The sequence below is a fragment of the Notothenia coriiceps genome, unplaced genomic scaffold (genome assembly GCF_000735185.1).
Source record: "Notothenia coriiceps isolate Sejong01 unplaced genomic scaffold, NC01 NC01_scaffold00026424, whole genome shotgun sequence".
NCBI lineage: Eukaryota > Metazoa > Chordata > Actinopteri > Perciformes > Nototheniidae > Notothenia > Notothenia coriiceps.
In genome coordinates, this window is record NW_011359125.1 from 2,548,289 (window position 1) to 2,573,628 (window position 25,340).

At 42.1% G+C, this 25,340-nt stretch overlaps 3 protein-coding genes across 4 annotated transcripts in view; 2 read left to right on the forward strand and 1 right to left on the reverse strand.

Moving 5' to 3' along the window:
• Nucleotides 1-412, reverse strand: part of LOC104957055 (retinaldehyde-binding protein 1) — a 22,925-nt gene extending 22,513 nt beyond the window's left edge. For both annotated transcript variants that reach the window (XR_799628.1, XM_010784657.1), the window contains exon 1: nucleotides 366-412. The gene's annotated coding sequence lies outside the window, so the exon portion shown is untranslated. The remainder of the gene's footprint in view (nucleotides 1-365) is intronic.
• Nucleotides 413-3,298: 2,886 nt separating this feature from the next.
• Nucleotides 3,299-7,268, forward strand: LOC104957054 (apoptosis-enhancing nuclease-like). Its single transcript, XM_010784656.1, has 4 exons — nucleotides 3,299-3,366; nucleotides 4,291-4,963; nucleotides 5,385-5,585; nucleotides 6,280-7,268. The coding sequence occupies exons 2-4, from the start codon at nucleotides 4,322-4,324 to the stop codon at nucleotides 6,478-6,480; spliced, it is 1,044 nt and encodes a 347-aa protein (XP_010782958.1). The 5' UTR covers nucleotides 3,299-3,366; nucleotides 4,291-4,321; the 3' UTR covers nucleotides 6,481-7,268.
• A 750-nt stretch (nucleotides 7,269-8,018) lies between these two features.
• On the forward strand, nucleotides 8,019-15,396 carry fam110b (family with sequence similarity 110 member B). Its single transcript, XM_010784763.1, has 5 exons — nucleotides 8,019-8,309; nucleotides 9,787-9,948; nucleotides 10,076-10,135; nucleotides 11,814-12,205; nucleotides 14,432-15,396. The coding sequence occupies exons 1-5, from the start codon at nucleotides 8,238-8,240 to the stop codon at nucleotides 15,306-15,308; spliced, it is 1,563 nt and encodes a 520-aa protein (XP_010783065.1). The 5' UTR covers nucleotides 8,019-8,237; the 3' UTR covers nucleotides 15,309-15,396.
• The last annotated feature ends 9,944 nt before the right edge of the window (nucleotides 15,397-25,340 follow it).

Consider the following 25,340-nt stretch of genomic DNA (forward strand, 5'->3'; position numbering starts at 1 on the left):
CATCTTTATATTAGTATCAAATTATAAATATTTGGCATTTTACCCAAATCTAGACAATCACGAGAGATTGTGGTTCACAGAATGAACCTCATCAGTAAGTCCCATGATGCCTCTACGCAGTCTTATAATAGTCTTCACTTAAATAGATCTAACCCTCCAATACCTCAAGATCCAAGAAGAAGTGTGTTAGGGAGTTAAAGGCAGCCTTTTTTTTTACTTCATGCCACTTTATAAGACAACTTCAATGTCAAAATCACTGCACCTTTAACAAAAGTTACTACAGAGGAGCAGAGAACAACTTCAGAGTTTCACAACATCCGAGGAGGAGAAGAGAAGTGAAGCAGCACACCACGGAGAGGACTTACCTGAGGCAGATGTGAGGTTGCTGGCGAGGGCTCGTCTGTGTGGAGCGAGGTGCACGGCTCCTATGATTTGTAGTGCTGGGATTAGTCGCGTCACGCCAGATTACATCCGACTTTTTTTGTTTCCAATCAGCATAAAAGTGGCAGAGGGTGGGAGGAAGTGATGGGGAAAGAGTTGGGCCAATGATGGAGGGTCCCCGGTGATAAAAGGCAGGGCCAGTGCACTTTTCATATGATGCAATTTTAAATACACTACTTTAGTTAAGAGCTGTTTTAAGGGGGTGGAGGGATTTGGTTGCATTCCAAGGAGACTTGAGTAAAAAAAGTGACCATTGTTGACTGCCGATTCGCAGTTTGATTTGTCCAACGTGAGCACGCTCGGGTGAGAGAAGAGAGGTGTTCAAAATGTCTGTTTCACATTTTTAGAGAAATTATGTTAAATTCAGTCTGTTTGTGAAATTGAATGGGACCAGTAAGAGCAACAAAAACTATGCTTTTCCTAGAATGAGCATCCAAAAATAGCTGGGATTTAGATAAAGATAAATGTCTCTTTGTGTGACTTAATAAAATGTTTTTCACTTTTTTATTTATTCTGATTTCACCCATATCACAAGGGTTTGGTTTTTGCCTTAAGCGCATTCATAGCTGTAAAAGTTAACCCCAAACTATCCAGAACTCCATGTGTTTGGTTCTCACGTAAACATTTTATTAGCATTCGGAGCTGAGGTTTATATAACGTGATCAGTTCTGTGAGCACTGCATCTAATCGGACACATGTGCAAAATAATCTCTAGATGAATCTCTAGTAATTGAGCCACAGAGAGGTGTGTTAAAAGAAATGAACAAAGACCCACTGGACAGTAAACATAGCCTTTGAGTGAAAACGTCTTATCAATCATTCCTAAACATTTGTTTTATATTAATTATATATTCATATTCTGATTCAAACTAGTGGCACCTTTTTATTTTCTGTTGTTTTATCCGTAAAGGACTTCATGGAATTCATGGTTTCAAATCAACTTTGTGTACGTATTTAGTAATCCCCAAACACTCATGATGTCGAGGTGCCACTGATCCACTGAACAAATTCCACTCATGAGAGAAACATGTTGTTTAAGCTTGCACAGAACAACCTCACACAATTGTTTGAGTCTTCGAGTGAAGATGATGCATCACTCGGTGTTTATTTATAACAAAATGTAATGTGGGTTTGTATACTGTTCTTTAAAGACCCCATAAATACAAATACAATGTGCAAGAGAATGACAAAAGGATTGGTTTGTCCATCCTGGCCTACTAACAGAAAGTGGTGCAAAATGGCATGCAGAAAAGTGGAAGAGGATGAGCTTCCTGTATAGATAGGAAGAGTACATTTTAAGCTAACAAAAACACAGCAATTCTTAGTTACAGATGATTTTAAACAAGTGAAAACATTGTTATTAAAATATATTCCACTAAAGTTCATAGAGCTCTCTCAATCCTACACTCTGGATCTTAGTTCTTCTTTGCAACAAAGATTTCCAGGTTGACCTGAACTGAGCCACAACCAAATGTCGAGCATGCCAAACATCAAGACCACCAGAACAGTCTTGATTTGATTATTTGATAAAAACATACTGGACATATACCTCTGTCCAGTGTTGGGGTTTCTACGATCTGAGTTTCGGATTAGCTGAAAAGAGTACAGGAAGCTTGTTTACAAGTTAACCATGGTATCAGTACCCTTAATAGACTATTAACAAATAACAAACACAATCTTTCCTGTGGTTGGTTGTAAGTCGGCCATCTTCCTCTCTCTGACCCTAACACTAACGTCACCAACACACGCTTTTCTTCTGATGCAACAATGAAGGAGCAAGCAGACGAAGCACAAGCAGTAATCTGAAAATCAGGCCTGATCTAATAAAGCGATTTGGGGAACACATTTGATGGATTGGGCCCAAACAAAGCTCCTCTGTGTTCGCTCCCTATAGCCTGAGCTGGGGGGCCGAGTTCAGGCTTTGTGTGTTCATGGGTTTGAATGACAAAGCTATTTAGAGCCACGTGGCAAAACAAAATGTACAGCTCCACCTGCAGCATGCTTTGTTTTATATTTAAATCACATATTATATACAATATATCACAACCCAGAGTGACGCTCATATCTTCAGAGCTTTACTAACCCACACAAGGCTCTACAGGAATTCAGCTCAATGACTCTCATGAATGTCAGTATCTATCGATGGGAATGCTGGGAAAGATTAAAAGATAAACATAATGAAAGTGGAAATCCGGATTTACATATCGTCCAGCTTTCTTGGGTTAGCCAACAGTCAGTGCAGTGTGCTTTGTAACCTATTTGGACATTTAATTAGACAATATCAGATCCTGATTCAGTTTTTTAAAGGTCCCATGTCATGCTTTTCTGGTTATTACCCATCCCCTTGTGTGTTATGAAGGTTTTTCTGCATGTAAACGGTCTGCAGAGTCACAAACCCTCAAAGTACACCCTGTAGCGAGTAAAACTCTAAACAAAAAATACCTGTCTATGCTGCCCCAGAACGCCTCGTTGGAGATTTCTCTTTTTCTTCCTGGGTACAGTGACGTGACCATACCCAAATGGACCCATTGGTCTAGCCGAGCATACAAATCACACCAGAAAGTATTGCTATAAAGATAGAAGAAGTTTCCATTTGCTTCACTACAGAAAAATATCTGTTGTGATCAATATTTACCTTTTTTCTGAGAAGATCTCCTGAAGGATAAATAAATTGAACCTCTTTTAGTTCTGGAGGTAAATATAAGCTTCCTTTATACTTTAAATAAGACATTTTAAATAAGACATCTCTTGTGCTGGAGGATAGGTGAAAGATAAGGGTTAAAATATTGTGGTAGTACTCACTCCTGTACAGCAGGTAGCGGTATACATCCTGACGCTCTTTACGCTACGCCGCTTATTTCAAGAGAAGAAGAAAAAGCAACATGTCCAGGCATCGTTCAGACTGTACACGTGCTACCTCAAAAGGTAATGTAAATGATTATATAACATAAAAATGTCATGTTGTAACGCTATTCTTATGATTTGAGTCAACTAGTTAACCTCTTGTATTAATCTTACGTGACATTAATCGAGGTTTATCGTCTTGTTGTTTGACGTGGCATAAGCTATGCAGAACTGACACCAAACTCTGTCGAAAAATCTGTCATTTATAGTTGGTTTGAGCTACCGACAAATATAAACACAGCATAAAACACACTTCCTTGCTTATTCTGAACCTCGATTGGGTCAGTGGTCAATTCGGCTTTATTACTACTCATTAAGCAGGTCTCTGTAAATGGTAGTGAGCTTTTAAAAAACATGGTTTGGTCACATGTTGATCGCTGCTGCCCATCATGGTCGGCCTGTGGAGAAGCATTTTTAGTAAACAAGTGATGTATGTGGTGGATGGTACTTACAGTTTTACTAGTTTGGTGTATGTTAAGTTTACAACTGTCTTAAAAGGAATAATTTCATTTTCAGACAAGGCTTTAAGCTGTCGAAATGTGAATAGAGTAGTAGCACATGTAACAGCATGTGTTGTTGTCTATGGTTGTTTTCCATTATCTCCAGCGGAATAATACTCCTCTGACATTCACCACACTTTCATATTTAACTTTGCTAGAGTTTTTTGTATTTATTATCTTATTCGTCAGTTAGATTCATGAGCCAATGCAATGCAATGCCTCTTGTCATTTGTTCCTGTCAATCACCTGCCCCTCAAGTATCTATTAATGGCCACATCTTCAAAATCTCATGAGAACTGAATGTAACACAAAGGAGTTTTAAAACATGAATCTGCATTGTAATTAATCTCATTGTGAGTCTGTTTTATTCATAAGTAAGTAATATACACTGTTGTATGCTGTCCTCACAAGATAATAATAGAGTGTTGTGTTTTTACTTCCTCAGAAAATGACTGTAATGACGGTTCGATTTGTTGATGATGGCGCAGTCTTCCAAAAAGAATAAAGGGGCCTCACAGGGGCTTTTCAGCAATTACAGATATTTGTGTAAAAAATCCCTGCTGCTTCGTGCCATGGACAACGCAAGAGCCAGGAAAACATGGCAGCAGAATTTAATAGCTGCCAACGTGAAGAGGAAAGCAATGGAGAACCAAACCGAACACACACCGGACGACTCAGATAAACTGCTTAAAAAAACTAAATCAATAAATGCAAACCAGGAAAATCAAAGCACTCTGGACTCTGAAAACAGGAGCACTGCTGCATCTGAAGCTGGCCTCTCCGAGCACAACAATGTGGACAAATCCCTTAGAGACATCTGGGAGGTGGACAGTGGTTTCTCCTCTGAAGCGAGTCCTCCAGCCAGCGGACGAAGCTCACCTTGCCTCAGATCCGGCTCCACCACAGTAGTGGCGTTGGACTGTGAGATGGTCGGAACGGGGCCCGGCGGGCGCTGCAGTGCGCTGGCCCGCTGCAGTGTCCTGGACTATCACGGGAACGTGTTGTATGATAAATATGTGCGACCGTGTCATCCCGTCACAGACTACAGGACGCGCTGGAGTGGCATCCGGAGGCATCACCTGTACAACGCCGTGCCCTTCAATCAGGCTAGGGAGGAGGTGAGGCCCGCTTTACTTTTAGATCTGAGAACTAGTGGTTTATTCCCTCTGAGAACTAGTGGTTTATTCCCTCTGAGAACTAGTGGTTTATTCCCTCTGAGAACTAGTGGTTTATTCCCTCTGAGAACTAGTGGTTTATTCCCTAAGTGTCTCCTCAGAGCAGTTCACCCTTATCCATAAAACTGGCATCCAACAGGTGACTTAAATACAAATAAACCACACCCATGTGAAAATTGCCGGAAGCAGTGGCAAAATAAGCATTTTGGCTCCTACACTTGTGATACTAAGGATATAATGAATAGGTCTAGGCAGTGAGTAAACATGTATAAAAGGTTGGGTAAAGTGCTCAGGTTATTGACTTGGAAAGCTTGTAATGGAAGGTAAATAATGATCTTCCTTTCCATTTGCTTCTCTCTTGTAGATCCTCAGTATTCTTGAGGGCAAAGTGGTGGTCGGCCACGCCATCTACAACGACTTTGAGGTGTTGGATACGGTCCTCCCAGGTCACATGGTCAGAGACACGTGCACGACGCGCTACCTTAGCCGGCTAGCCGGATTCCCCCGCGAACGCTGCTCTTCCCTCAAAATCTTGGCCAGTAAACTGCTAGACCGGAAGATACAGGTGAGCTTTTTCAGACTTAATGGGCTCTACATATGGGAATTTATTTCAATAAAAAAGTTTGGCCCACTGTTTTGTCTATTCAAATTAGATTGTCCACATACTATTCACTTACTGATAAACAAGGTTTTCATTGAAAGTACCAAAAGCTATCTCACAAGTCCTCATGAAACGATCCCTTCGATTTGGAGAGGGTCAAAGCGGCAGCTAATTTGGTTTCTGTTCAAAACCAGTTAGAAGGACACCTAAACTAAGTTGAGAAAAATGGCCGCTTGGCCCTGTGACTGCCTTTTTGTTTGATTTGGAGAGTAGGTGACATTGCAAAAAAAAATTAATAGTTACTTCTTTGAGAAAATGGACGATACTTCATTATGGTTTTTTGTAATTTTAAAGTCTGTTTCCAGAATGAAAAGCTGTTAGCTCCGTTTTATAATAATAATACGTTTATTTATTATAGCACCTTTCACAGAAATCACAAAGTGCTTCACAAGAAAGAACAAAAGTTAAATTTAAGAACACAGAAACATGAATACAACATGAGGCAGAAACTTAAGGTTAACATAAAAACACAACACAGACCACGTGGAGTCCTGAGAGGAACAAACATGAGAACAGAACACATCACACACAAGTAGAAACAAAAGCCAATGTAAAAAGTAGGTCTTCAATGCTGACCCGGTGTGTGTTTCCTGTCCAGGTGGGGAAGCGGGGTCACTGCTCGGTGGAGGACGCGCTCGCCTCCCTCGACCTCTACAAGCTGGTGGAGGGCGAGTGGGAGCAGGAGCTGCAGAACAAGCTGAGGGACGACGACGCTCCAATAGAACCCAGCTTCGCCGCCTCAAACCACTACATGAAGGACGAGTACTGGCCTGGTGATGTCATAGCTGACAGCCAATGAGGGGACAGTATTTATGACATGTGTAGTGGGACATACCTCAACAGATTACATTATATACGGTGATGTACAGTCATCAGAGCAGATTCAGATAACTATGAGTAATGTGAATTAAAAATGATTCACAGTAAATGGAGTATGGATTCAAATTGATGCTAAATGGTTCTAAAAACTAAAAAGGATGAATGAACTACATTTCGTGGGGATATTACTTTATCGCCTGAATGAGAATGCTAACTTATGACTGTTAAACATGATTGGAGTTCCTCAGAGCATGTATTTGCTGTGCTATATGTACCATAGAGTTGTTTGTTGTGACAGGTTGAATGGTGTTTATTGGGTGACAAATGTTGGTACTCTTAAAGTGTGGGCTTATTAACTTATGATATGAAGAGTTTTGAGTTTTAAAACAGTATTTGCTCTTACTTGAAATGTAACATTTAACTATTAATAAGACATGGAACTGACACATACTGCCAAAAGTATTTTTCAATTGAGCTGATTTTTAAAATTACCATTATCTTGAGAAGTTTGAAATGTGGGTCCAGTGAACAAGTTGCAGCTTTTTCAAAAGGAAATGTTTTACATGGTTAAAGGCAAAAGATTAACACATTTAAAAAAGTAGTTCAAAACTATTGTCCTGTTTAAATTGTTGCAGTTACCTCCATGTACATGTGGCCTTAAAGGTTTTATAACTTACCAATTGTGAAATGTAATGATGTTATATCTTTACTTCTCACTGGTATTTGCTCTTAAATGTCCCAATAAAAATGCACCCTGTTCAAATTAAATGTTTGCTTTTAATGGGTGAATGTGACAACTCTATGGAAACTATAAATATATTGATATTGTTTGTTGACTGATTTGGTGTGATTAATTCATTCTTTCTGATGTCCTAATTTAAGGTAATTTCTACACATTTTTAATCCACACAGTACTTTGTTTGCTTCCTATAAAGACATTTCTATATATTTTAAATGTGATAGAATAACGTTTTTTGTTCTGCAGTAATTTATATTCATGGCAAAAATTCCACATCCACAGGGAGAGATGTGCTGATTCCCAACCATGTTTAGTACCTGCAAATCCACAGCAATATGGTACCATGTAGAAAACATTATGAAGGCAATCAAATTAATGGTGTATTTTACAAATTTGAATTAGTATTTAAGTTCAAAGGTATAATGTCACACACAGCTAGGGATAAATTGAATAAATACATAATTACACAGTTTTGTATGTCATGAGAATTAAACCTTTGAATCTTTGACTTCAATCTTGTGTAATGAAAACACGATATACGAGAAATAAATTAAAAACTAATTTGAATTCATTGTACATTTAACTTTTTGTTGTATCTATTGTTTTCACTGTATCTGTGTGTGAACACCCAGCGTGAGCGGTTGATTTCATGTTCATATTTTTGAATTAAACAAAACAAATCAATAGTTCTACTGCGCACAATCTCTGCGCACACAAGTGGTCACGTGTGTTGCCATCCTCCACGCTACTTGCTACATTTGCGCATGCGCTCTGCTCATTGTTCCGTAGCACATTAGCTTGAGATTGCGGGAAGACAGACTACTGGGGTTATTCATTCACGGGCTTCTCGACATTTCCTCTCACCATCCCCTTTCCTAAGAACATATATCCCGGTAGTACAGCGTCCTTTGTGCTACCCTCCCCTGAATCGGAGCTAAAGGGACCAGAGAGTGGTTTCCTTGTTTTTTTAATCTTTTTCTGCTGCAGGACGCACGCTGATGGCGGTCACTATCGAGGATCTCTATCGGAGCTACGGGGTCCTGGCTGACGCTAAGGACGACCTCAGCCAGGTAATTAACGCTCATAATGTGTGTTTTAAAACCTGGTTGAATTGATTTGTGTGTTGGTTCCTCACATTAGCTTATTTAACGTCAACTGTTCGCTGTAAGCTACATAACATTGTTGTGTGCGTGGTATGCTAACTGTGGCTAGGCTAACGTAGTGACCGTGCTAATGTCAATGGCGACCCTTAGGATACAACTCGACCAATAGTAAATATTAACATCATATTTTATTCAAGATAGATAGATATATCCATTATTTATCCCAAGTTGGGAAATGTTTTTGTCACAGTAGCTTTTTTGAAAGTCATAGTAAGATATTGCAACATTTCCTAAAAATAGAACAAATTAAATAAATATTAAAAGCAAATAAATATATATTCATAGTAGAAAATACATATTGAGAAGAGTATCTACGAATACACATTATACTCTTCTGAATATATGTAAATATTTGGTTTTAAAGTTTTTTTTATTGTATTTCAAACGTTGATTTAATTAACATGGAGCACATTTTAATTTACACTGAATCAGGGCATCTTTATTATGATTATGTTGTTATATTCCATTTCCAGCAAGACAGTGCATCTGGATTTGTTACACCGAAACAGTCCAAGGAAAATCATGTATTTCCATTCAAATATAAGTTAATTGTTATGCACAGATCAAATGGTTCATATGTCAGTATTAGTAGTCATGCAGGTTTTTTGCCAGTTCTGCAAGTTGGATTACTCTCTAAAACAGGCAAGCAGGTTAATTGTTGTTTGTTTTGTGACTGTAATATATCCAAAACTACCCTGCCTACCTACGCATTAAAACGTCTCCATTGTCTTGTGAGATATCTTCTAGTCATTGAACTGATAACCTTACCGAGCTACGGATAAAGGGGGGTTTCGCTTTGTAGTGTGCTTTATTAGATGGCCTGAAAAGAGACTGATTGATTGAAAAACATTGGTCCAAGTCGATGAGACAGACGCTAAGATTTAGCAAATAGCATCTTTGTTATAAGTCTCTAGGTCCTCCTCATATGCCTTTGTCCAACTACACAGCCCCTGTTTGTACATTTAAATACAAAGTTACAGTCTCCCATTGAACAACTGAATGCCACCACACGGGTTGTTTTTTGAGGAACTGTTTTCACGGGATTAGGAGGTCACAACTGCTAAAATATTTAGTCAAATGAAGCATAGATGCATTACGTGATTATCACGCTAAAGCAGACTGTCCTCAATCTGCCCTTTTTTTAAAGAGTTTCAGGTCACTCACCGCACATTGGGGGTTTCTACATAACCTGGTGGGCTGATACTCAGAGATACCCCAAAGGTCCTCAGTAACACCCGCTAGTTTTGGGGTCAGCTAATTCACTACAGTTATACCTGGACTACAGTCACTATCTAGGAATTGGATCGTATTATAACTGGAGTTTCATATGAATTGTAATGTTGTTATCCTGTACATGTTTATTGATGTGTCTTTTCCTCTGCAGCACAAAGATGCCTACCAAGTCATCTTGGATGGCGTGAAGGGCGGGCCGAAGGAAAAGCGCCTGGCTGCACAGTTTATTCCCAAGTTCTTCAGCAGCTTTCCAGAACTGGCGGATTCAGCCATCAATGCCCAGCTCGATCTCTGTGAAGATGAGGATGTGTCGGTGAGTTTGAAAGAATACTGGTGTGCATGGGTACATAGTAAGCTAAAGTTTGTGGGCTTTCCTCCCTTAACTTCAGTATGTTTAGTCCCATCGTAACAATCCTTCCTGTGTTCTTGTCTTCGTCCAGATCCGACGACAGGATGGCCTGTCGTCGGATCTGGACGAAGACAAGAACACAGGAAGGATTGTTACGATGGGACTAAACATACTGAAGTTAAGGGAGGAAAGCCCACAAACTTTAGCTNTTAATACAGCTGTTCTCGATTATGGTACTGTTTACAAGTCAACTACCTCTCGTCACTGTTATCTGTAGAAAGTTTTTTTCCTATGAACATATTGACCGTTTACTCATGACTATAACCGAAAATACGCTTACGATCGTTATATCACACTCACTCATCTACGATCCGCGCCATTTCGGCAAAATGCACCTTCCGCTCAACATTTTTTTCCGCTTTACAACGTCCGACGTCTCATTGGCAGGCCCCTTTTGCTTCCAGCAAATTGTTCGTAGTCGGACAGTCGATTGTGATCACCGTCTCGCGTAAGACTGCAATAGTTTTCCACTCGTATAGTACTAGTCGAGACACGCTGTTTTCGGTTTGAAAAGCAACGGTATGAGACACCGAAGAACTACTCATCGTGTTCTGTCAGTGACTGTGGCGAGTCGAGCGTTACATACAAGGCACCAACTACCTGTTAAAACTTCACTGTCTCCTCAACGAAGGTCACTTTCGGGGGGGGGGGGGTTGACGTACCGGTCTGGTGGCGGAGTCCCTCAATAAAGTCCGTTGACCACCTAAGGTAACGCCCTATGACCAGACGGTACCTCTCCAAACACAACCTTAAATGCTGCCTGCCTCCGCGGTAGTTACTGTCCCTTTTCTACCTGAGATTTTTACCACCGTGAACAAGTTCTTTGACCTCCTCGCTCGCCACAGACTCTCCGATTTAACGAGACGTGACCGTAATCCAGGCTCAGTCGTACCGGGAAAACGTCGTCTTACGAACTCAAAACCTGTTCGACACTACAGACAGCAACTACTTCTACGTAGTTGTATAGTCTAGGTCCATGTTAGCTCTGTGACTTTTTTCTCTCTCTCATCTCCCAGGTATTTTGCATACTGTGCATGTTTAGTTGAGTAGTGACGTTTGACGTTATACTCCTTGTATACAGCGATTTTCTCTGTGCATATAAGGCACGTTGCGTTTCCCCTGTACTCAACAAAAAAATATTCAGTCTCCCACTTCTCCTGAAATGTTCTGTGGTCATCATCGATTTTTCTTTTCCCTGAAAGTTTTGATGAAGACATGGCGATATATTTTGCTTCCACTCTGTGTCACTTTTGGATCACTCTGGATTGATTCCGCTGCGCGCATTTGATTGACGTGTGGCGGAGTTCCCTCGGAAGGGGGGAGGGGCGAGGGAACTCCGCGCAGCAGTTCCCTGCCAGCAGCAGCAGCAGGAAAAATACAATTTAAATATAAAGCGCAAACGTAAACGCGCGGGCCAGATTAACACTATTACATGATATCAACAAAGGGGCCATGAGAAACTGCCTCGCGGGCCACGTCTGGCCCGCGGGCCTGGAGTCTGAGACACGTGATATACAGTATCAAGGAGAAATCGCTCCCTCAAAGCATTAAGACTCTCACATGACCCTAGACAAAGTGCCAACATACACACACTAAGTGGGTAAGGGGTTTCCAAGATGTCTGTGTATGGACCATACAATTATAGATACATTTTTAAAGATATTGGCCCCTTGGTAGTGTTATTGGACACGTCTAGGGTTTAAAAACCTATATGTATACAAAATATTGGAGGGTTATGCTCATTAACATATTATTTTTGTCTGTCTCAGGTGGACACTAACCCAAAGCGTCTCAGTGCTGTGGAGAGACTGGAAGCTGACAAGGCGAAGTATGTCAAGAGCCAGGAAGTTATCAACGCCAAGCAGGAGCCAATCAAACCACCTGTGCTGGCTAAGCCTCCTGTCGGTCACACCCTCCTGTCCAAAAGGGGCTCTGGGATTGGTGGGGGCGGGATACCTTTCAAAGCATCCAATAACAACGCTAAGTCAGACACATGTGCAGGCAGCAGCAAACGAGAGAATTTAAACCTGGAGATTCTTAAAAATCTGCTAAACTCATCGTCATCTTCAGGAGCAACTTCCGAAGGACGAGGGGGCGGAGCTAAGAGTGCTGTGTTGATGAGGTCAGCAGGGGGAATGGCCAGAAGTTGGACACCATCAGGGTAATTTACTGCTTCAACATCAAACAAAGTTTACAAGATGTTTTTGTGTACGAGCACGTCTACGTAAATTGATCGACTCAAATGTCATAAATGTTCCTGGCTTTTTCATAAATGTTTGAACATATAAGAAGCCCTGTCATGGTGATATCTGTAGTTAGATGTGAAAGCTTCTGGCCCTGAGCCCCAAATACTGAAATCTAGATGACCCTTGATGTATTACTAAGTCAATAACATGGCTGAAACACATAGATGTGGAAGTATGGAAGGGGGCTATTGCAGGGATCTTACAAACAGGGGCCCCGCCAGGGATTTTGAGCCCCACGAAAATATATCACATTGGGCCCCACCACCAGGCCCAGGCCACGCCAACCAAGCACAATGCTGTAACCACACCTCCAGAACCCAACCGACTCATTTATGCTTTAAATAACTCTACCTGTACAGGCTTGCATCTATCTTGTAGTCCAATACTAACTGCACAGTATTTACTGACACTGAGCGGTGAACATATAACACTGTGCAGACGTGCAACATTCTGCTGCAGTAGAATTCACTATTTGATATAACACTAACATTCCTGACAATAGACCTCAATAGTCATCTTTCATGGTGTACATGCCTTTTTAATAACATTTTTGAATGGAACATTCAAAAATCAAAATAAATATAACTTAAATATACATGACCTCTTAAATTAAAATAAAGTGAACATTAACACCAATATTATCATTTATAAAATGCTATAACAAAAAAAATAACATAAGCAGCAGATTTTTTAATTAAATATGCATACCAACTTCAAAATAAGCGGGTATTAAAGTGTAAACGGACAACAAAACGGAAATGGAAATGAAAAGGCCTGATGGTGGTGCTAAATCAGAGCCTATTACCTGTTCTCAGTCTTTTTCTCATCATACATCTTCTTGTGTGTATGGATCCAATATCGTTACCATAGCCTTGCCCTTTAACAGTTATTATGAGCCCTGGCTCAGCCTCACCAAGAGCCCAGTCACTGATCAAGTCCTTGAAGTCCAGCTTTCTAGCTAACTGGCTTTCAATGGACAGCATGGCAAGACTGCACAGCCTTATGGGGGGGCTGCTGAGCCTAGAGATGGATCTGTTGGTCCTGGCACCAGGGGGAGGGACAACTGATTTAGTATGAATAGCTGCTAAAAATGTACCTGCAATTATTAAATGTCAGCTAAAAGAGGAGTGAAATGAAAAACCTCTGAATTTTCTGTGAAGATATTAACAGTACTTAAAGGTGGGGTAGGTCATTTTGGAGAAACCAGCTTGAGTGCGCTAGAATCTGAAAATACACAGCCGGAACAAATCTGCCACTTCCTTACAGAGCCCCTCCTCCAACACACACGAACACGCACATGACCAATGAGGGCACGAGATAAGTTTGTGCACAGATGGAAGGCTGACAGGCAGGTAGGCCATCCAGCTTTTTACAGCTCCACGACTTCGACAGATGACATTTTTTTATGGATTTTTTGTCAAAGCACTTAAGATATTCATTGCTATCGGGATGTTAAGAGTATTCCATGGAATATGACAAAAAGTGTATCCCGAGCCGGTCTCTCAAACTTACCTCCCCCACCTTTAATGTCAGCAAAACATTACAATTATTATTTATAATGGACTATGCTTAGCTAACAGACTAATTTCCACCACTCATGGACCACACCCACCTTTTCTTTTGAAAAACTGGGTGACATACTGTCGCCCTTTAGTCCCTCTCGTCTTTCTCTCCTTTCTTTTCTTTCTTGAAAGCCTGACTTTGTTTGTTAGTCGTTTAGACATCGTACACACGGAAGTACTAGCATCCCTCCTCACTAGTCTCTCTCTCTGCTAGAAAGGGCCGGTGCCGCACAGCGTTTGGAGGCAGGACCAAACCATTACAAGTAAAAAAACTAAAACTAAAAATGTTTTGGGCCCCTGTCAGTCACGGGCCCTTAGAACCGTCCTAAATGTTCACCCCCTTACGGCGCCCCTGCTTACAAAGCTGTGAAGGCAGTGGCAGTGGTCAATGGGGGGACCTCTCCATATTAGATATCCAGGTTAGCATTCTCTGATGAAGGGGGTATTTGTAAGCTTCCCTCTCTGTCTATAAGTAGCTTAGTGTGGATGTACACTACTTGAATCCAGCCTTCGTTTAGTGTCCACACTTTACCTACCTGATGCTACAGCATTTCATGTATTTATCTCCCTGTTTCCTAGGATGCCGTTGACCTACCGATCCACCATGGCACTGAATGAGCAGCCCCCGGACTCAGCCCCCAGCCCCAGCACCTCACACTCCCTGCGCTCCTTCTCCCATTCTCTGAAGGTCCTTCCGCTGAACAGCGGGGGGCGTCGCAGTCCACTACAGGGTGGAAACCTCAACCTTAGCAGACGAGGTGAAGGAGTCATCGATCGCTCTCGCTCCCCCCTCCCCCCCCTCCTCACCTCCCACTCCTCCTCTGACCTCCTGCGACTGTGCAATGGAAAGCCCCTGCGCACGGCCCGGTCCAGCAGCTCATCGGCTCCACCCCTCCCACCCAAACCCAACCCTGCCTCCCTCCCACCTCCCGCACTATCCTTTTCGTTGCCCCCCGCTCGTCCAACTCCATCCCCTTCGCTCTTTGACAACAGCACCCCACAGTCACTCCCTTGTGATTTGGGAGACCCTTCAAATACTTCAACAGATGCCAACCTGGAGCTTGGTTCCTCTGTGGTCCGTCGCTCCTCACTGCACAGATCTAAGTCAGACCTGTCAGACCGCTACGCCCGGGCCGGAGCTGACGTGGAGCGCTTTTTTAACTACTGTGGCCTTGACCCAGAGGAGCTGGAGGCAGTGGGTCCAGAAAACTTTGCTCGGGCCAACTCGGACATCGTCAGCCTGAACTTTCGATCAGCTTCTATGATCTCCTCGGACTGCGACCGGTCGAGGCGATCTTCCAACGACGGGCTGTCAGACGCGGCTGAGGAAGAGGAAGAGGAGGCCGGGGAGCGTGTTCCATATGGCATCTCGGCTGTGGAGCGAAACGCTCGAGTCATTAAGTGGCTATACAGCATCAAGCAGGCAAGAGAGACACAGAAAGTCTCCCATGTTTAGGGCAAGCAGTACAGTGGAGTGGATGTACTTTAACCTACAGACTCATGTGTCAGAATGTATACATGGACCAAAAGTTCTAACAGGTTTAGAGACTGTGATCTTGTCGCTGAACTGAACATTTGTCAAAGTGTTTGGATGGATGAATAGATGGAAAAGAAGACCCACGGGTGTAACAAGCTTGGTAAGAAAACAGAAAACATTTTGTTTGGAAATTAATGAGGAGATGAGGAAAAGGACGCTATTCTAGATCAACAGGATCTCTATGAAACACAAGGAATACAACTTGGACAGTTATATGAATGACTGAATATGGAAAAAGGTTCAGTCCCTTTGAGACAAACAAACACAGGACATGTCTGAAAAGAAACTAGTTAATAAACTGTTTCTCTATGGACACTGATAATCCGACAGACAAGTCTGTCAGTCTGCTTGAGCAACAAGAGCAAAATGCACTGCGATTGTCCAAGGACCCTTAAAGTGACCGCCGCACTACAGAGGGGTATAGGCCTTTCTCACAGAGGAGATTTTGGAAGTGGAATTATTTTCTAACATAACGTCACTCAGCAATCTCTGCCCTCAGAAGTGTGTGTCCTGTCAAATCGCCATGGCCGTGTAGACACACAGTAGAGATGTACTGAGGTACCACACGTATGTCTCTTGATTAGTGTGGATTGATAGATGGGATCAAATGGATGTAGGCCTATGTCCCATCCAAGGTACAGACATCAAAAGCACTTATAAATCAGGCTGATCAGCATTTTTGTTGCTGTTGTTAGGGCTGTTGCCTTCCTTAAAAGCTTAAGAATATCACATTATTTGTTTGAATTAATCTAGTTTTTCTTGTAGAATTCTGTTCATCTGCAGTGCCTCTCACTCTCACTCCACCGAGTGGCAAGCTAGCAGGTAACAAGCTAGCGGGTGACAAGCTAACAGTGGACAAGCTAGCAGGAGAGAATTTGTTGTTGTGTTACAGACACTCAAACAGCTTTACTTTTCTCCACAGGTGTCATATATATGGTTGTGTCAACAGCTTCCCATTACTTCCCACAGTGTGATGAGGCTGTGGCGCAGTGGACTAGTGCGTTGGTGTTCGGATAAGGGGAGCACAGGTTCAAACCCCACTGCAGTCAGCATGTCGTTGTGTCTGTGGGCAAGACACTTCACCCCAAATTGCTCCAGTGGGGATTGCCCACAGTATTGAGTATGAAAGTCGCTTTGGATAAAAGCGTCCAACAAGTAACATGTAATTTAATGTAATGATGAGATACCTCTGTTCAGCATAGCTCACTGGCAAAGAGAAAACAATAGTAGTCGTATTCACTGCTGTGTCAGTGTTACAGTCAGAGTGCTAACTAACAAACCATTACGATTATTACTTCCACCTGTGCTTTTCCTGCAATGACAAGTCAAATGTCCACTCTGAGAAAGGCCTGTTTCACAGTGTTGATGTCTCCGTTTAAAGAAACTTTGAAAAGGGTCCTGACATCTTGGCAAAACAGACATTGAACTCTATCTGTCAAAAATGAGATATCACTTTGGAAAGTCAGTGATGCTGGTACACTGTTTGACCATTATGAAGTCAGGTCAGATATCTGTTTGAGGTGACTGTTAAATGAACACTTCAACACTAACTTAATGGGTCACAAAGACTATTAGTTAATCGAGTTGTTAACTATGACATTTCAAAATGCTGAGAAACTAATGAAACAAAAATGGCCGTAAATTGGCTTCAGCTCTTGTTAAGCTAGATATGTGAATGAGAGATTAAGGGTTTGAAGTGTGTGATGAGTGATTGATGAAGGAAACAGAGGACATTGAATGACACACAGAATATAATTATAATCACTAAAGCATACTTATCCGTACAGCATTAAGGCTACACCAATATAAATACTGTACTCTATGCTGATGATTATTAACAAATAGTCATCAACCTGTTTCACATTTCACTGGAGAGTTTTAGTGTCCTGTGATGGACCATTCAGAGGCTGTTCCTCCTGCCAATTAGAATTCAAAACATGAATACATGAATTTGAAGAGATTGTATCTCATGATGCCGCTGTATTTTTTTGTGAAGTTCAAATGAACTATGGGGCGTCTACGCTTTAATATGGTTTTGAGTTGTGTGAACTGCAGCATGCTTCGGCTGTAGTCCAAATGTACTTCCAATTGTAGGTTCTTCTGATGATGCAGGATGACATCACCAAAGCTGTTCAATGAATGATCCAATAATCATATTTCTCCTTTTAGTTAATGGAAAGGTCAGAACATTAAACTATGCAGTGGCCTAAACAATCAAACCTGTACTTGTATTACATATGTAATCACTTCTTCACTTGTTACTCAGTGAAGTGTCTTACATACCTTCACATGCTTATCTGTGGGATAATTCAAAAGAACCTGAAGCCCCTGCGTACGTCACACAATCCACAATTTTAGAAACCACAGAATTTGCCTCTAAGATCCTCTAAACTCATTCGTAATCTAGGATTAAATAGATATCACCTCAAGCATTTCCCAGCTGTAATATCCTTTATATATACAGTCTATGGTAATATCGCAATACACCAAAACCCTCCTTTTAAAACAATGGTATCTGTGATTATGTAGAGCCCCATGCATTATACATACACTGAAAGCAATACTATCGAACTTCTCTGTTAACTATTACACGACATGTTACAGTACAGTAGAGTATAGGAAGGTCAAAGGGCAATTGTGGTAATTTCATTTGTCAGTGTTCTTTCCAAATGACACTTCAGATGTTGGCTCTTTAGACACATAAATGCATTCTACAACAACATACACAGAAGGAACTCCAGCAATGCTTCTGTATTAAGTTTTAGAAGAGTTGAGTTTATGATGCTGTGCTTTGTCTCTCTCAGGCTCTGTCTCTGGGTCCTCAAAGCCAGCCACAGGAAGGAACCTGTAGCTTTACCTTGTGTGTTAGCTGATAATGAAGGTTGGATGGATTACGCAGTTTACCTCCACACTCCACTTTGTCCCCTGTCTACATGTCTGCATGTTGCCGGCATGTCTCTAGGCCTGAAGCCATATTGGTGTGAATGCAGCGCCTCAGTCAGTGTCTACCTACTCCTAGTGTGTCTGTCTGCCCCCCCCCCCCCACCCCCCTTCAGTCTGTCAACAGCTACAACCGGCTGGGCTTCACTTCCAACAAAACACTACCCCGTCCCCGGCGGTATCGGTGGTATGGATGCATCAACATCTGAGGTTTGCTGGACATGAACAATAAACAAATGGCAAAATATTGTGTAGCAAAGGGCTAGCCGCTAAGCTAAACCGTTGTAACTCAAATGCTACATTTATCAAATTGTGCATTTTGGCCACAACTTCACTACTCCAGGTACATTAAACCACCTTTTAGGACATGAATTGGGACAATTATGATACAGTATAGCAACACGGATGAAGAACAGATGTGGTAAATGATAGTGTACTAAGTGACATCTGGATTTTGTATTAGATTTGAGACAGTTGAAATGAATGTTTTAAATATGTTTTCAATATTAAGTCTAACAAAAAACTTACCTTACAACTTAATACGGGGATCCAATGGGGGACAAATCCAACAATCCTGGATCCACCCAAAACTCCAGCTGAAATGAATATGATGTTTAATCCATCTGTGTAAGCCAAATCATCGTGTATATCATGGTATTGGTGTATATGTTTGTATAACCCTAACCCTAGCAATGCTGTCCAAAGAAAAGACACAGAGGAAATGTCTTACATTTTTTATTTAGACTGTTGGCATTGTAGAAGTTGTCAGTGGTCTAATTTTTTTGGATGCATCCCGTCTTCCTTTAGAGTGGAAGTGAAGTGAGGCCTGGAGGAAGTTTCCCCCCCCCCATCACCTCACTCTCAGCTCAGGGTTGTGTAACCACGTTCCTGTCCAAACCCCTGACCAGCCCTCCCATGTGGTCCTCTAAAACCCGGACCCCATGCTGCTTCTCTCTCTCTCAGCATTCATGAAAACAATAGGGTGATGTCCTGGCAGCATCATCATGCTTCAGTTTTTCTACATGGCGTGTATTTAGTTCTGTTTTTTATCTTTGGATTGACAGATAGAGTTCTTCTGTGGTACTTTTATTGTTTTCTTTTTTTCAATATGTAAATGCTGTAAGAACAAATGTATATATTTGATTTCAAAAGCCACGTGTTGGATTTCAGTTTTTCTCTGTCAGAAGGTCTAAGTGTTACAAAAGATTCCGAAAAAAACCCTGCTGTTTTGCTCATTGCTCTCGGTACAGAACTGCCTGATCAAACAGAGTGTTTCAGAGACGTATTGTTGACTGTGTTTTTCGACGTGGAAACTGTAACATTTTGCTTGATTAAAAAAAAAAAAAAAAAGTGTTCATGTTTAGTTTCTTTTGATTCTTTCAATAAATGGCTTATTTTGCCATCTCTCTCACTGATGTTCTTTTAAGCTGTAACTGTTGCTGCCACTGTGAACAAAAGGATTAAGGCACAATAGCCGCTTTCACACCAAGTAGCCCAGCACTTAGTATCCCCATGGAACTAAGAGCTGATCGTGTTCACACCAGAATAAGTTCCCTGAGGGAAGATTAGGCAAATGAAGCCGCTGACGTCACTTCTTCTTCTTCTGCTTTGGGTTTACTGGCAGGCCGCAAACCACTTCACGGCGTATACTGCCACCCGAAGTCCCCGGAGTTGGCGACTGGCTTCAGTAGAAGCTGCTGGGAGAAGCCTTCCGAGTAAATCGCCAGATGGTGAGGCTAATGGTTTTCCATCTTGTTGTCCTGTAACAGTGTGAATTTAGGTGTGACTTCATTCCCAGCTACAATTTCGAGCTTCACACTTTTTCACCAAGGTACTTTGTTTATGCTCTCAGAAAATATTGAAGCTATTGGACGCCTGAAAAAGGCTGTATGGGCACCCAGTGAGCAGTCACAAAACTTTGATATCTCTATCTGAGAAAATACATGACTCCAAAATGACCCATATAGCAGAAATAATGTTTGAGTATCAGGAAACATCTTAAGGAAATTAGTTTAAATGTGTCAATGTGTTGTAAAATGTAATGGTTTTCTTATTATTTCTTCAACAACGGTACTGGGCAAATAAATTCAATGTTATATGATAAAAGGAAATGTTCTGCATACGTGTTAACAGGTCTTTATAAAGAGATCAAGGGACAAGGCCAAGTCGGCGTCATATTGAAGTGCCTGAGTGATGCTATATCCTACTAAGATAGGGCAGAAGCGTTCTGTGTTTTCGGACCCTGGGCAACAGCTGCAAAAATAATGATGTTTTCAGTGTGCATTGGCTTTCGAAGAGAATCTTTTTTTTTAAATAGTTTCAAGAGACCCTAGAGGGGGAGCAGGCTTTCCAAAATGGCCTGCTTAAGGTCACTGCAACGGCCAATGCAGAGCTGGAGAGGGGCAAGGCTCCAAGGATCGCCGGCCTTCCTGCAGACCTTTAAGAGACGTTCTAGGAAAAACTTGATGGATAACACTTGTCTAGTCTGAGAGCAATCTGAGTAAAGAGCCTTCCAGTCACAGCGAGCAGTGCTTTTCTCTCTGATGTTGTTAGAATCATCTGATCTTATACATACATTTCTCTTATTTGTACTTGTAATATCAAAATGTAATAATATTACGTCACATCATGCTTACCCTTGATCCAAAGTGACTTACAAGAAAGTTCAATCAACCCTATGACGCTAACGGCCCGTCCACACGGCTGGCGTGTGTTGAAGCTTCAACGCTTCTTCCCATTCACTTTGAATGGGGTGACATCACGCTTTGCCTAACTGCATTATGGTTCCGTCGCTTCGCTTTGCTCTCGTTGCTTGCTTCAAAAGTTGAGAAAAGTTCAACTTTTTAAGGTTCAACGGAAGCGTCAGCCAATCAAATCATATGCCAGTACAAGCTCTAGCCAATCAAACCGCGTGCTTGTGTGTCCGGGGCGGGAGATTCATGTGATTGGTTGGTCGAGCTTCAGCTGCGTAACTCAGAACAGCAAGAATCCTGCAGGTACATCAGCTCTTAATCAGTCAAATAATTTAACGCGCTACATACAGAACTTACATGCTTTTAAAAAAAATGTTATTCTATTTGCCAAGGTGCATTTGAAACAGGTTTTCAGGTCTGCTACGGTAATGTAAAGGCCACCATCAGGTCAAATGTCAACGTTACACCCAATAATGTAATAATTGCCTTTCAGTTTCATAAAAGGTGTTGAATGTCTTTTCTCTCTCTCTAAGCTGCTGTTGGCAGTATGATAAAGTTATAAAATATGTAACTTTTCTCTACAGTTGCAAGGGAGCAGATCACCTCAGAATAGACAATGGATCAGTTGTGGTGATTGACATAATTCACCCACGGAACTACAGATGTAGCACTTCATTTCAGACTCCAGCTTACAGCTTCCTGCCTACGACCTGCCTAAAACCATTATAGAGGAATGTTAAGCCCTCCCACTATTTTCCAAGAGGGCGTTGCCAGATTTTCAATTTCAGGTTTTAACCAGGAGATGGCGCTTCATTCACAAATACAGAAAGACAAGTTTCATGGACTTTCAGTTGTGTTTTGAAGAGCATTTGAACGCATCAATATTTTAGATCAACTAAAGTATATCTAATCTTGTAATTCAATAATATATAGTCTTTATATATTAAATAATCATAATAATAATGTAAATGCACACATTAAATAGGAACTCCCGGTTCTGGTAATTAACTATCAGACTTTCAGACCACGACAAACCCTGCTAAAGGTAACTGAATGTTGTTGTACCATAAAATACCGCCTTCCTTCGCACGGTACGTTGCCGTATACTAAGTAGGGTAATTAACCACATCTCCGAACAACTCCCCGGCCTTGTAATCCCGGTAGTAGTACTTCAGACCACCGCAAAACCTGCTACAAGGGTAACCCAATGCTGTTGTGTCCCAAAAAAACCGCTCCCTAAGCAACGGTACCGGTTGCCGTATACTCTGTAGGGTATTTAACTGTATCTCCACCACTCCCGGCCTGGTAATTACTATCAAGAACTTCAGACCACGGCAAACCTGCTAAAAGGTAACTTAATGCTGTTGTGGTACAAATAACCGCTCCCTGACCCTAACGGTACCGTTGCCGTATACCTACATAGGTATTAACCACATCTCGACACTCCGGCCTGGTAATTGACAGTAGACTTCAGACCACCGACAAACCTGCTAAGTCTGTTTGTTGTACTCGTTCCTTACGCCGGTACCTTTGCCGTAACCACTCTAGAGTATAAGTGCATTCGACAACTCCTCTGGCCACTATATTTTCACTTCTAACCCCCTGTTACCCCTGGTGAACAAGGTCCTCAATTTCGATGCACAAATACCGCTTCTACGCAACGGTACTTGCGTATACTACTGGTAGGGTTTAACGCATACTCACAACGCCGGCCTCGGTAATTACTACCCAAGACTTCAGACCACGGGCAAACCTCCTAAAGGCAACTAATGCTGTTAATGGCCAAAAAAACACGACTCCCAATGCGCAACGGTACCGTGACGTTATACTACTAAGTAGAGTATTAACCGCATCTTCGACAAACTCCCCGCCTGGTAATTACTATCAGACTTCAGACCACGGCAAACCTGCTCAAAAGGTAACTTAATGCTGTTGTGGTACAAAATTACCGCTCCTCGACAACGGTACCGTTGCCGTATACTCCTGTAGGGTATTAATCCGCATCTCGACAACTCCCGGCTGGTAATTTGCACAGTAGACTTCAGACCCCGACAACCCTGTAAAAAGTAACTGAATGTTGTTGTAGCATAAAAAACCGCCTCCCTACGCACGGTACCCTTTGCCGTATAACCACTACTAGAGTCTAAAGTGCATCTCGACAACTCCGTACCCTGGTCACTATTTTTCACTTCTAACCCCCTGCTACCCTGGCACAGGAACCTCCAATGTCGTCGGTTGCACAAAGATAACCGCTTCCTAGGCAACGGTACCATTGCGGTTTAATTCAATTGTAGATCTAGCTGGATCTCGACAAGTCGGCGTCACAATTGGTAGTACCACTTCAAAACCACCGCCAAGACTCTTACCCAATCAAACTCAATAACTGGTAGTAGCAACAAGGTACCGCTCCCCTGGCGGATCGTAGCTCGCTGCGTTTGAAACCACGGGGGTTTAGTGCCCGATGCGGCAAGCTTTCTTTTTTCCAAAGGCACTATTGGAAAATTTAAACCGGTACGAGAGCTCTTCGATTGGGCTGCTTAAACCTCAGCATGCCTATTTCAGGGATCCTGTTCTATCTAAAGCAGTGCCTCCTGCCTTTTTGACGCTATTTAGCAGAAAAAAGGTAAGCGGGTTTAAAGTTTTTACCCGACTGAAGGGACATGCAATAAAAATATGGGGAAGGGTTCTCCGAAAAAAACGAGCCAGAGGCGTGGGATCTATACGCAATCGCTCAAGCAACCAAATAGCACTTTCAAATTTCAAATCCCTCATTGCAATTTTTGCCTCACCGCAGGCCAGATGCGTTAAAAAATGCGGTTTTCAAGGGCCATGGTTAATGTGTAGCGATAAAAGGTGCTAGGAACACTACGCCCGTACGTTTTAAACCACTCAAAAGTGTATAACAACGCCCCCCAGTTTTCACGCGGATAGTGGGCAGTACTAAGGCTTGGGAAAAGACACCGAAAAACGGCAGCAAAAGGGACAAAACACACACAAAGCGTCCAATAGCCAGCGACGTCGCTAGCTAAAGTTATCCCAGAAGCGGCTGGATCAGAGTCTGGGATTATTGGTTAATTTAGGTAATGCATAACCGGGCTTTCCATCGTCCTCCTTCGTTTGTGTTTTTATATGTTTGTTTAATATGACGTATAATTTCGTTTGCCTAACATTTGCCATTTTCAATACTCGTATTGNAAGATGACGGGATATCTGAAGAGCAGCAACACATGGCTCAATATTCATACAAAGTGTTAGGAAAATACTGAATGTACTCTTCCAATGTACACATGATAACAAAGGTATCCCAACTGTAGCTGTGAACATGACAGGATGTGTGATTACCTAGAAGAGCATCAGGACTGTTTGAGGCATATGATAGCTATGTGATTAACATGATGATTCAGCCTCTATGGAGAGAGACATATGACAAGCATGATCATTTCTGACGTGGAGCTAATCTGAAGTAAACATTGAATACTGCTTTCTATTCCTCCATCTTGTGACTGAGTAACTCCCTCTCTTGGATATCAGCATGTGAAGGACACTGTTCAGGAACTAGTTGATGCTCTGTATGTGATGACTACTTCCATTCTGGAGAGGATCACAGATACATGGATCCTGAGATTGAAGCTCAAGCCGGTGACCAGTGAGTGTTTTCTAACAAAATACTTGAGCTCATGTCTGACCTCTTCTCCAGGATCTCGGGGTCGGTGATGCGGGTGTTGGTCATGTGACTGTGAACACCGCTCCGCCCCCTCCAGCCTGGCCCCGCCCCCGCTCCCCCGGCAACCGTCTCATAGTAACCAACGCTCTCACTGCCGAAGGAAATGTTGTTCATGCAGCCCTGAGGGGAGGAGGAGGGAAAAGAAAAGTATGGGAAGTTCAAAAAAGTTTTAAAGGTCCCCTGTTATACTGTTCTTCATCAATATATCACAGGTCTCAGATATATACAGAGCCTGTCTCTGATTGGCTGAAACACCAAACAGATCATTGCAGCATTACCCATAATCCCCTCTGTTTCAGCCCTGTTTCCAAAGTGCTGATTCTCTAAAGAAGAGTTATATAGTGTCCAGAGTCTATATATGTCTCGACAGAGACTAACCCGACGTTTGTGGTTTGGTCTAGTAACGCGTAAGGGTATTTAGGGGAGACAAAGTTCGGGACAAAGGGTTTCACGGGACTAAGAGACAGAGAATGAAATCTACTTTATCTCGGGGAGGGGGTGCGGGAGACTCTCTCTAAACCAATGTTTCTTGAGTACCACGAGATCCCCTCTAAGTCCACATTCCCCCCCCCCCAAGAGAGAGTTGGTTGTTTT